At 45.9% G+C, this 12,600-nt stretch overlaps 2 protein-coding genes across 2 annotated transcripts in view; both read right to left on the bottom strand.

The window, feature by feature from the left end:
- The window catches only part of LOC113192361 (transmembrane channel-like protein 5), a 41,671-nt gene extending 38,148 nt beyond the window's left edge, over window positions 1–3,523 (bottom strand). Inside the window, exons 1-2 of the mRNA XM_077802685.1 lie at window positions 3,520–3,523; window positions 733–903 (exon numbers count right to left, since the gene is read on the bottom strand). Of these exons, the coding sequence (XP_077658811.1) occupies window positions 733–903; window positions 3,520–3,523 (175 nt within the window). The remainder of the gene's footprint in view (window positions 1–732; window positions 904–3,519) is intronic.
- Window positions 3,524–3,606: 83 nt separating this feature from the next.
- On the bottom strand, window positions 3,607–4,401 carry LOC144256903 (uncharacterized). The gene has a single exon (XM_077802684.1). The coding sequence runs from the start codon at window positions 4,399–4,401 to the stop codon at window positions 3,607–3,609; it is 795 nt and encodes a 264-aa protein (XP_077658810.1).
- Window positions 4,402–12,600: the final 8,199 nt, after the last annotated feature.

Below are 12,600 nucleotides of genomic sequence, written 5' to 3'. Positions count from 1 at the left end.
AGCTCCCATCAGCCCCTTCGATCCCAGGGCCACAGCGCTGTACTGTTTGCTGAGTAGCTGGGCTGAGTGTTCCCTAGGTCAGGTGTATGCAGCCTCATGCATTCATGAGGGTTTCTCAGGACGTGACCCCATCGTGGGCCAGCAGCATGTGTCCATGGAGTAAAAATAAGTAAAGGAATCCATAAGGGCTGGGGGTGTAGCCCAGTAGTAGAGAATCTTGGGTTAAATTCCTAGGACTGCAAAAATAAACAAATAAATAAGTAAAAGATATGTAAACCTCTTTTAAAAATAAAGGTCCCAGCATCAGATATTTTACTAGAGCAACAGAAAGTGGACAATTATAGGAGGTTTTCTACATAGTTGTTGTTGTGTGTGTGTTTCTGTTTCATAGGGTTTTTTTTTTCCTATTTTCTTTGAAAACTCTTCAGGATCTCATCATGCTGAGCCTGTTCCCTGCATAACCACCAAGGGCCAGACTGAACTTCAGCACCTTGGGTAGGCACAGGGTGAACAGGCTTCCATTTTTCATACGCCTTCCCTGGCCTACTTTGGTAACTGATGACGCGTGGCTTCCCTGGACAGAGTTCCCGACTCTTGCGTCTAAGGAGAGTGTTTGAGGCAGGAGGGATGAGCCAACTCTTCTATTGCTATGACTGCTTAATGGTAGCCTCCTGAGCCCCCTGGATTTTATTTCCTTCCCAGAGTGCGATCCTCCTGTTAAGACGTGCTTACCATAGCCCTTTCCAGGAGCACCGGGCAGAGATGGGTCGCGGGGATCTGTCATCTCCATGGACATCATTTCAAAACTTCCGGGGTAATCTTCACTCTCTCTCCTAAGGACGCCCAAGGAGGCATTACTCCTGCAATGGAATGAGGGCAGGGTTGAAGATGTTTTACCGAGCACTGTAAAATCTCAAAATATGGGTCACCATCCATCCAGTAGTGTGGTGAGGACAGCTGTCCGTCTGTCCGTCTGTCCGTCCATCCAGCCATCCACCCATCCATTCACTCATCTACCTATCAATCCATATACCACTCATCTATTCATCTACTCATTCATCTGTTCATCCATTTACCCACTTATCCATCTATCCATCCACCCATTCATACACTCATCCACCCATCCATCCATCCATCCATCCATCCACCCATCCACTCATCCACCCATCCATCCACCCATCCATCCACCCATCCATCCACCCATCCACCCATCTATCCATCCATCCATCCACCCATCCATCCATCCATCCATCCATCCATCCACCCATCCACCCATCTATCCATCCATCCATCCACCCATCCATCCATCTATCCATCCACCCATTCATACACTCATCCACCCATCCATCCATCCATCCACCCATCCATCCATCCATCCATCCATCCATCCATCCATCCACCCATCCACCCATCTATCCATCCATCCATCCACCCATCCATCCATCTATCCATCCACCCATTCATACACCCATCCATCCATCCACTCATCCATCCATCCATCCATCCACCCATCCACCCATCTATCCATCTATCCATCCACCCATCTATTCATCCATCCACCCATCCATTCATCCACTCATCCATCCATTCATCCATCCATCCATCCATCCCACAAATGCTAACTGAAAGCCAACAAGGTGTGAGGCATGGGCTGGGCAGTGAGGGCACCCAGAGAAAGACCAGGGATATTTGCCCCCAAGAGACTCCCAACACAACCTGGCACAGCTTCTTAGAGACAGCAATGAGTAATTATAATACAAGCAGAAATTAGTGAGTATCAGGAGACAGGTCCAAGGAGTTCAGAAGAAGGAGAGAGGAATTCTGGCTGGGAGTTTTAGAGGGAAATCTTCATGGAAAAGAGACATCTGAGAGGAGACTGGAAAGATGAATTCATATCTCACACAGGGGAGGGCATTGCAAGTATAAGAAACAGCATAAATAAAGGCATGAGGCCAGAAACTGTTGAATACATAAAGGGAAGGCTATAAAAATCAATTAACCTGTGGCAAAGATTGTTGATTTTATACCATTTCCCAAGCCCCATCCCAGACAATTGAATCAGAAGCTCTGAAGGTTGGGCTCGGGCATCTGTATTACATTTAAAGTTCCCCGGGTGATATATAATAATTCTAAGGATCAGCCAAGGTCAAGAGCCAGAGACCTGGAGTGTGGGGTTCAGACAGGAAAAGGACAGGAGAAATAGATGAGCGATCAGGCTGGCCCAGGGCTAGAGTCCTCTGTTAGCACAGTGTATCCTCCTTCCTACGGTTCAGTAGATAAGAAGTGTGGCCTTCGTCCCCCAGGCTATGGGGACCCATGGACTATGCAAAGCAGAGGAGTGACTGAATCAAAGGTGTATCTTAGAATGATGACTCAGGCAGCCGGGAAGAAGACTAAGGGGAACATTTTGACCTGGGCAAGCTAATCCTGCTATTTACGTCCTAAAGGCGTTTGACTCCGCACACCCAAATCCTAGAGACAGACGTAAACCACCGCTTTTAGTGACTTCATAAATATCACTGGTAAAAACAGTATCAGTTAAAATTTCACATGGGGACTGAGGGGGCAGCTCAGGGGCAGAGCACTGGCCCAGCATGTGCAAGGCCCTGGGTTCCTTCCGTCCCCTGCAGGACAATAAATAAATAAAAATAAAACAAATTTTCAGAGGATAAAATTTGTTATAGATTTTTTTTTTTTAGAAACCTGACCAAAGTTTGTTGCTTGATGTTCACTGTTGTTAAAATGAACATCAAAAAAAAAAAAAAAATTCACCCAGGGAGAATTCAATTTGGCAGAACCAAATCACTCAAATAAATGTTATCAGTGCCAGAACTGCATCTGGAAAAATTTGCCAACAATCAAAAGTTGAGAGGAGTTCAAAATCCTTTAAAGAAAATTTAGATCTACAGCATCAAAACCAGGCAAAATTAGATTTGGTGTTTTTAAATGACCTTAAAGAGATTTGGGTGTGGTGGCACACACCTGTCATCCAGGTACTTGGGTGACTGAGGTGGAAGGAGTGCAAATTGGAGGCCAGCCAGGGCAATTTAGCAAGACACTGTCTCAAAACCAAATAACAACCAGGTGCTATGGCACATGCCTATAATCCCAGCAATTATGGAGGCTGAAGCAGGAGAATCCCAAATTCAAAGCCAACCTCAGCAATTTAGTGAGGCCCTAGGCAACTTGGTGAAGTCATAAGCAACTTAGTGAGACCCTGTCTCTAAATAAAATATTTTTTAAAGGGCTGGGGATGTGACTAAGGAGTTAAGCACCCCTGGGTTCAATCCCTGGTACCAAGAAGAAAAAAAAAACCCAACTATGGAGATAAATGACTAAATGACTTGCAGGGAAAAGGAAGAGGTAGAGAGTAAGGAGGTGATCCAGGCAAGAGATGATCAAAGATCATCTTCAGGTAAGGACTTTGAGCCTCAGACCTACAGTTGATGGCCCAGGTGATATGGACAGGTAGGTCTGACAGTTTCACAACTTCAGGCCATAGAAACCTTAATCAAATACCCATCCTTAATCAAAGCCACATCAATGGAACTCCATTGACTTGTTGATCTAGCAGTCGGTCCCACCAATGAAGGGATATATTTGAACTTACCTCCTGGTCATTTCCCGGGTCTCAGAAAGGCCATAATCATGAACACTCTCGGCTCCTGGGTAGTCAGGTTCCCCAAAAATGTTTGGAGAATTCCGATAATCCTCAGCACTGGGATAGTCTGGTTCCCCCCAAATGTGTGGAAAGTTAGTTTGAGTCTCAGCACCTGGATAATCAGGCTCTCCCGGGTCGTCTATATATGAATTGATTCTGGAACCAGCAGGTTCTTGATTCCATCTTGAGCCTGGATGGTTGGAATTGGCTCTGGGGCCAGAATGGTTAGAGTTGTCCTGTGCTCCCGGGTAGTCAGGATTTGCCAGGGATCCCAAATAACCTGGGTTTACCCTGGAACCTGGGTAGTTTCCACTACTTCTGGAACTTGCAAATTCAGGATTTCTTTGAGATCCAGGGTAATCTGGTTCTCTGGAGGAGCCTGGATGGTATGGATGGCTCTGAGATTCAATATAATCTGGTTCTGGCAGAGATCCGTGATAGTCTGGACTTGTTCTGGAATCTTCAGAATAGGGATTGTTCCTGGCACCAGGATAATCTGGTTTACTTGGAGATCCAAAATAATCTGGTTCTGCTAAAGACGAAGGATAGTCTGGATTTGTTCTGGAGCCTGCAGAGAATGGATTTCTCCTGGTGCTGGGATAGTCTGGATTGTCCCAAGGACCTGAGAAATCTGGATAATCCTGAGTTTTTAAATGCTCTCGAGTATGGCCTTGAGACCTTGAATAGTCAGGGTGCTCTGTGTCGCCGTTGAGGCTGTTATTCCTGTAGTAGGCTGACATGATGGCACAACTCTTTACCCCACAGTGTTAGAACGTTCCTGTGTTTGTAGTCCCTTTGGGATCTTTTATAAACCTGAAAAAAAAAAGGAAAAATTAAGATTTTTCCCCCCCTTTCTTCTTTGCAACGATTGCTGGTTATCTTCCAGTTATCTCTTCTCACACAGCTGGGTGCACAGCTGCCTAGAGCAAAGACCATGTTTCCCAGGCTCCTTTGCACCAGCTGTGGCCATGACAGAGGTCAATGGGATGTGAGTGGATGCAATTTATGCAACTTCCAGATTGTGCTGTTAAAGGGAAGGGTCATCCTTCCCTGTCTAGGCCTCCTTACTTCCTGTGGATTGGATGTGGAAATGTGCACCATGGGGCATGCACACTAAGGCAGCATCTGCTGCAGGGACAGTAGCACCGTGTGTGGAGCCTGGGTCACCTGTGACTTCCTGGGGCAGAGCCTTCATATCAGCCCAGACTCTCGTGGGAGAGAGAATGAACTTTTATATCTTGTTTCAACTACTGTTTCTCTGTGTATTGCACACATGCAACGGGAATGATCCCTTAAACCATGCATTCCCTTGGTTGGGGCAAAAGGAGCAATGAATCTAAGGATTAGAAGGAACTGGAACTTTTGAGGCATTTTGCTTGCAATCCTGTTTCTAGGGATAAAGACAGAGTGGTGACAATTGCTGTGACCTCTTTCGGCTTGCAAATATGATTGGTGAGTCCCATGAGCTCTCATCTGCAGACACAGCATACTTCCCAGTCAGAAGTGATGAGGTTAACTGCTAGAACATTTGTATTTTCCTACATGTTTACCCACTTCCCCTTCTTTTCCAATCAATGCCCCGATTTTCCTCAAGCCATCTTCCCTTCTCCCACCCTTGGTCCAAGTGGAACAGGAAGGGTTGATGGCACCCCTGACCAACTCCAGGGAGGTCACATGACCCAGGCCTGGCCAATCAGTGTCCATCAACCCCTTGGCCACAGGATTTGACTCATCAGTCCTTCAGGACGTGGACCAGACTGGGAGAGGGATGGTCTTGTTTTGAGACAGACAGGACATCAGCCTGCAGCACTTGGTGTGGTTGTCAGTGGGAACAGAGAAGAAAATACACAGGGGAGAAAATTTAAATGAAGAGTCAGTAGGGGATTTGTTGGCTAACCCAATATGGGAGGAATAAAAACTAAAGGAAATAAAAAAGACGAACATCTCTCCAGTTTCAAGTCAGCATGATTAGAATATGGTGATGCTTTGGAAGAAGGAAGTAGAACATTCTTGAAGCTCTGCCAACTTTACAAGTTTATCTCTATGTAAATGACAAAGGCCTCAACCTTATCAAAGCTAAAGACAATATTAACTTTCTGAGGTCCCCTGTGGTTTCAGTATTAGTTTGCCAACTTGTTCCCACAAGTCTTGGCTTAGCTGAAGTCTGTTCTTCCACATTTTGTTTCTGCCCAGCATCCATTGTTCCCTTTGGGGGTAACATGTTTCGTTGAGTACCTCACCCCCAGTCCCTGCAGGCCAGGACCTCATCTGAATGATTTTCTTCCTAGCCACGGCGATAGGGTCAAAGCATATAACCCAGTCAGAGCCAGTGAGCTTCGGATCTGGGAGATATGTCAGAACTGTAGGAAAGAGAGAAGCTCTGTGTTTCCCTGGGGCTTGGAGTTAGGAAGTTTTAGTCTGGAGCTGCCAGTGGTTACCACTGGAGAAGGTTTTCCTAAGATTGCCAACGAGGAGAGAACAGAGCCAAGAGATAGACAAGATGAATGATCAGTGCTGATGAACTGTTAAAGCATCTGGATCTAGCTATGCCTGAAGACAGATGCCCAGTGGATACCTGGACCCTTAAATTATTTTTTTTTTTCCTAAGCAGAGCTGGGTTCCCTGTGATTTGAGAATGAAAGAGAATTCTGACTAATGAATGAGTTTTGCAAGCAGGAACATCTGTACAAACCGCAGTGCTGTGAAGACTAAATGCTATGCTGGAATAATTGAAAATTATTTCTCATAACATAGAAATTGAACCCATTCCTTCATATGTATCCCAATTGTAGCCCAGTTCCTATAACTCCCGAGGTGTGCCAACACATATGACATCTAACAAAGCTAAATGATTCTGGATGGGGCAAAGGGGAGTGGGGAGGGGGCAGGGAGGTTGGAAAGATGGTGGAATCAGATGGACATCATTACCCTAGTTACATGTATGATTGCTCGAATGGTGTGACTGCTTCATGTACAACCAGAGGAGTGAAAAATTCTGCTCCATTTGTGTACAATGAATCAAAGAGCATTCTATTGTCATGCATAAGTGATTACAACTAATTAAAAAAAAAGCTAAATGATGCCAAGAAATTAAAAACAGATACAGGTATACCAGCTCAAGAGAAATGAATATATCTATCAAAAGATGACAAGGATGTTCACAGAAACTTTTTTTCATAAAAGCCAACCATTTGAAAAACACACAAATGTCATCCAACAGCAGAATAAGTCAATGAATTTTGCCACATTCATACCACGAAACACTCTACAGCAATAACAAACTCTGAACTTCTGGGCTGCAGATGTAGCTCTGTGGTAGCAGGCTTACCCGGCATGAGTGAGGCTCTGCGTTCCATCCCCAGCACCTCCAAAAAGTGAAGAAGAAACAGAGGTGGAACTTCTGCTCCAAGCAGAATACAATGGCACAGGGGAGTCTCACAGATGTAAGGGTGAGGGAAAGACAGCTGGACACAAAAGAGCAGTAAGGTCCGACATGACCCAAGTTCAAGAGCAAGTGAATTGATACACTAATGTTTGACATGACCCAAGTTCAAGAGCAAGTGAACTGATACACCGTGATGCAAGGCAGAACAGGGAGCATCTGGGGAAGGACCGAGACGGCCACTCCCTCATTCCTTCACAACACAGTATCACAGCTGTTCACATAGCACTGACGTTGTATTAGGTATTCTAACTAATCTAGAGGTGACTTAAACTACACAGCAGGATTATATGGGGCATATTTAAATACCAAGCCATTTTCCATCAGAGATTTGAGCACCAAGAATTTTGATATCTGTGTGGGGTCCTGGAACCCATCCCCATAGATACTGAGGGACAACTACAATTCCCACACCCAGAGAGAATGTGTATATTTGCTCAAATATGTAAATACACCTAAGTCTACATCTATGACATGTTCTATGTGTATATACATTCGTATAACACACGCACAGAGCATGGATGACAGGTAGGTAGGTCGATGTCAGGTACATACATGGGGGAGACAGGGGACCTCTAGCTCCTGCCCACGGGTTCACATCTCTGATCCGTGGCCACCAACAGGAGCAGGTGGGCTACAGGCTTCGTCACAGGCCAGGCCAGGCCTGAAGGGCGAATGCCGCTCTAACCGTTGTGGCCTACACTGGGACCAATTCCTAAACAAACAGAAACTAAGTCCACAGGAAAGGGTTGTGAGAGAAAGGACAAGAAAAGAGGCTCCAACTGATCGTCAAAGGACATGGAGTGACCCCCTGGGACCCCCCCCTCCTGGCTTCCTATTCACTCTAGAGGAGCAGATAACTAGGCCACCCTTCCTTGGTGCCTTGGAAAAAGCTTGGAGAGGGGACCGTGTCTTAGTTCTTGCTTCTCCAGCACCTTCTCAGCAGGGCTAGTGAGCCCTCTGTGCCGAATAGGGTCACTCGCTCTCCTGGCTCAATGGCTTTCAGTCACTCCCCCCAGCAATGACATGCCTTCCCTGGGCTGTCCCCGAGAACTCCTGACTCTGCACGGCTCCCTGGTTGGAACGGGTCATTTTAGCCATCCGGTGTTTGCCACTGGATAGTCCAGGAATCTTGAGGGGTAAATCACCCTTGAGCCTGAATGAGGCCACATTCAAGGTCACATTTACCTGGCTCCGTGCTGCATCCGAGTTCTCACAGGACAACCCAGGCCCAGGCCAGCCGCCAGCAGCCTCCGTATCACCAAAGTCATCTCACGGAGCACAGGAATGGGAATCACTAAGGGTCGTCAGGCCAGCCTGGCATGGAAGACAGACAACCTGGAAACAGCCCAAAGCCACCAGGAGACGTCAGGTCCAGGAGGTTCGGAGGGCGGAAGATCACCGAGTGCTCATAAAGAAGGCTTCAGATGGGCACGTCCCAGAGGATAAAGGGCCCCAATCAGCAAAATCAATCTTTGGTCACTTCATGGTCTGCATGACCACAGTGATCCAGTTTAGGCTGGGGTAGGAGATTTTATCTTCAAACTCTTTGTCCCATCTCCCCCCCAGGCCTCGGCTAGAACACCGCAGTCATGCAGGCTTCGAAATGACCAAAGGTTGATTTTGCTGATTGAGGCCATTTATTACCTGGTACACAGAAAAGACAGGCCAGGGCTTGTGCAACCGGCCAACTATTCAGCACCCAATGCAGGAGGAAGTCTCCCCACAGGAAAGAAAGCAAAGCCACAATTTCTAATTTCCCGGTAGGTTTTATTTGCTAAGGGGGTGAACTTGACCAAGGTAACACATGACAGGGTAAACATTTCAACCTCAATGAAATCGGTGCTCTTATGGCGAGTGGTGAAAATCTTCTGTTTTGAAACATAACAATGTTTTATTGTGAGTCATAATCACCCTGCCATATCAGGATGGCTTTTTTTTTTTTGGAGTATTTTATATTATACCCAGGGGTTCTCTACCACAGAGACACATCCCCAGCCAATTTGTTTAATTTTTTATTTTGCAACAGGGTCTTGTTAAGTTGCTCAAGGCCTAAGTGTCTGAGGTTGGCTTCGAACTGGCAATCCTGCTGCCTCAGCCTCCTGAGTCACCGGGATGATTGATGGGCGTGAGCCACTGCACCTGGCTCAGGCTGACTTTTGCTGGGACCTAAAAATCAGAGGGGGATCTCTGATGGTCATAAAAGAGGGTCTCATTCTGTACTTGTGAGTGAGAAATGTTGGCTCAAAGCAAGTTAATAATGCCAGTATTTCTGTAACCTAAGCTATCAAACCCCTTCCCTATGGTAACTGTGGAACAATGTAGCACTGTGGAGGAGACAAGCGCTCAGCTGCTAAGGGGTTTTCTTTTTCTTTTTTTGGGGGGGTGCTGGGGATCGAACCCAGGGCCTTGTGAATGCAAAACACTCTACCAACTGAACTATATCCCCAGCCCCTGTAAGTGGTTTTCAAATAAAACTTAAGTCTCACATGCCCTCTCTCAGCAACCTGTCCCACTGCCCCAGTACAGCTGGGCTTTGAACAGTACAGTGTTATAGATACATAAAGCAATATACTTTATGTTTTCTGCAACTCACTGTTTTCTAAATGTGAAATCAGCTTTGAGACCTATTCATGCTGTTAGCTCTAGTAACTGAAGTTCAAACATCACTCTAGAAATTGGTTCACTTTGATGGCTGTGTACTGTTCCATGATGGATGGATTTCCACATTATATTTATTCCTCCTGCTACTCATGGACATTTGGGCTGCTTCCAATTTTTCCTGATCGTTCTGCGTTCCACGTGAGTCTCTTTATAACAACGTGTGAAAAATCTCTCCCAGGAAGAGAAATGGGGGTGGTTTTGCTGGGTTTGGTTGGAGTGTATGCAATTTCACTGGAGATAGCCCAGGGGAGGGGGGATCCCCTCAAGGAGGGGAACAACAACTGTGGGTAGGTAGACTCTTCATTTTCACAGTGTCGTCATGGAAGGATATCCAGGAATCTTCCTTGAACTTGACCTTTCTTCTTCTCCCTGGATGACCCCCAAATGACCATATGCCACTTCTAAGAACTGAACATAGAAAAACTAGAATTGCAAGATTATCCTTGGTTGAAGGAGGCCTTCTCTGCTACGGACATCCTGGGCCATATCATTCTTCCGTGTCCAGATGCCCAGAAGCAGCTGTCCCAACTGGTAACAAAGAAGTTCAAAGCCTTGCCAAAATGTCCTCTGGGAACAAAACGTATTCTATCCTCCCCGTCTCTGAGTTTGAGAAGAGGTGAGACAGACAGACATGAACATGGGGTGATCTAAATGGTCTGTTCCAGCTCTCCAAGCCAATGATGTAAAGAAAAATTCATATGAAAAAGCAAATCAGAGCAGAAGGGAGAGGAGGCCTTTCCATTAAAGAGAAAGAAATGGGCATTTGGGATGAAAGGGACACCTAAACTAGGAAGTGACATAGACAAAGTCAGAACACGTGCACTTCCAAGACCAGGTAACTCTGCAGCTGCAGGGATGGAGTGGGCCGGGAGCCACCCAATGCACATGCCTGTGCGCTCCCTGTGTGCAGCCTGGTCCCTGCCAGGGAGATGCTTGGTGCAGCCGTTTCACACAGCAGGACATGGAGGCTCTGAAGGGCTCCAAACCTTTTCGAGTTCTCACAGATGGTAGATGGGCACAGAATATTTGCACAGAATGATTGCCCTTCTGGAACTTTGGATCCCCTGGAAGCCACCTGATCGTGGAGAGACGAGTCCAGCACAGAGAGTGACCACCACCATACTTGAAGAGTGGTGTCCAGGAACCGGGCTGTCCATCACGGGGATACATGTCCCTTTCAGGGAGTCGTTAATTTCGTTTGCGTGTGCTTCACTGTTCTCTCCGGGCTGGTTGGCTTCACAAGGGCTTTGGCCTTCAGCCTCAATGCCATTACAAATAAATGCCTGAACTTCTTATTCTTCAGTGTGTAATGTTTAGAACCAGGAAATAGAGGTAACCTGAATCGTCTAAATAGCACCTTCAATCACTCAGACATTTCCTGCTAACTAAATATTTGTTCCTAAGAGATCCGTTGGGCTTTTCATAGGGTGTTTCCTTCTGAGAGTCAAGAATGTTCTTAGCCATGCATTTGGACCCCTTGAGACCCAAGACCCACAGTTAGAGACAGCAGTATCCAAACTGTAAATAACCGGGGGGACATAAATATCATAGAGCCAAATCAGTGAGGTTTTCTTGTTCTTCTGTTATTTTCTCTTCTCAAAGGAAATTTTAATGTATTTAATCTCAAAGATCCTTATTTAATTCCCTAGGAAATATAATTATATTCTATGACTGCAAAGAGGATATAGGATTTTTAGTTTGTTAAACAAGGCAGGCACCGGGGATGGTGCATGCCTATAATCCCAGTGACTTGGGAGGCTGAGGCAGGAGGATCGCAAGTTCAAGGCCAGCCTCAGTAACTTGGTGAGATCTTGTTTCCAAATAAATAAATAAAGAGTTGGGGAGGTAGCCCAGTGGTAGAGAGCCCCGGGTTAATCCCCTCTCCCACAAACAAACCCCAAAACTGACTAATTAAAAAACAAGAAAGTGTTGAAGCTAGAAACTGAAAATGAATTGATGACAAAAATCCACCCAGTGCCAGAGGGAGGTGGCACACGCCTGTGATCCCAGTGAGTCAGGAGACCGGGGCAGGAGATCACAAATTTGAGGCCAGCTTCAGCAACTTAGTAAGAGTCTGTCTCAAAATAAAAAATAAAAAGGGCTGAAAGAGCACCCCAGGGGTAGAGCCGGTACTCCTAGATTCAATCCCCAGTATTGAAATAATCAAATGCACGGGTACAAAAAGATCCATCAAGAAAACGGTCTCAGGGCTGGGGCTGGGGCTCGTCTCGCATGTGTGAGGCCCTGGGTTCGATCCTCAGCACCACATAAAAATAAATAAATAAATACAGGTATTGTGTTCACCTACAAATAAATAAATAAATAAATAAATAAATAAATAAAAAAGAAAATGGTCTAACTAACTGCATTGAGCAACCCATGGAAGTAGCAACCGCTCCTTCTTCTACTTGATCAAGGCAGGTTCTAAGGTACTTTTTAAGAAGGAGGGAGGAGCACATGTTTGGCATCTGTAGGCTCTGGGTTCGATTCCCAGCACCAGAACAGACAGACAAATAAATAAGAGTTTGGGAAACACTGGCAAATGCCGCAAATGGATCTCAATAACTAAAACTCAAGAAAAAGCTAGAATGGGAAGATTCTTCCTCCTCTTTTTCTCCTCCTCCTCTTCCTCCTCCTCCTCTTTTTTTATTGGGGGGGGGGCGGGTACCAGGGATGGATCCAGGGACATCAAACATTGAGCTACATCCTGAGTCCTCCACCTTTTGTTTTATTTTGAGACAGGGTCTTTTGCTAAGTGGCTTAGGGCCTGGCTAAATCGCTGAGGCTGGTTTTGAACTTGCGATCCTCCTGCCTCAGCCTCCTGATCTGCTAG

This window comes from Urocitellus parryii, chromosome 9 (genome assembly GCF_045843805.1).
Source record: "Urocitellus parryii isolate mUroPar1 chromosome 9, mUroPar1.hap1, whole genome shotgun sequence".
In the NCBI taxonomy this organism is placed as follows: Eukaryota; Metazoa; Chordata; class Mammalia; order Rodentia; family Sciuridae; genus Urocitellus; species Urocitellus parryii.
This window is presented reverse-complemented; position numbering and strand designations above follow the sequence as displayed.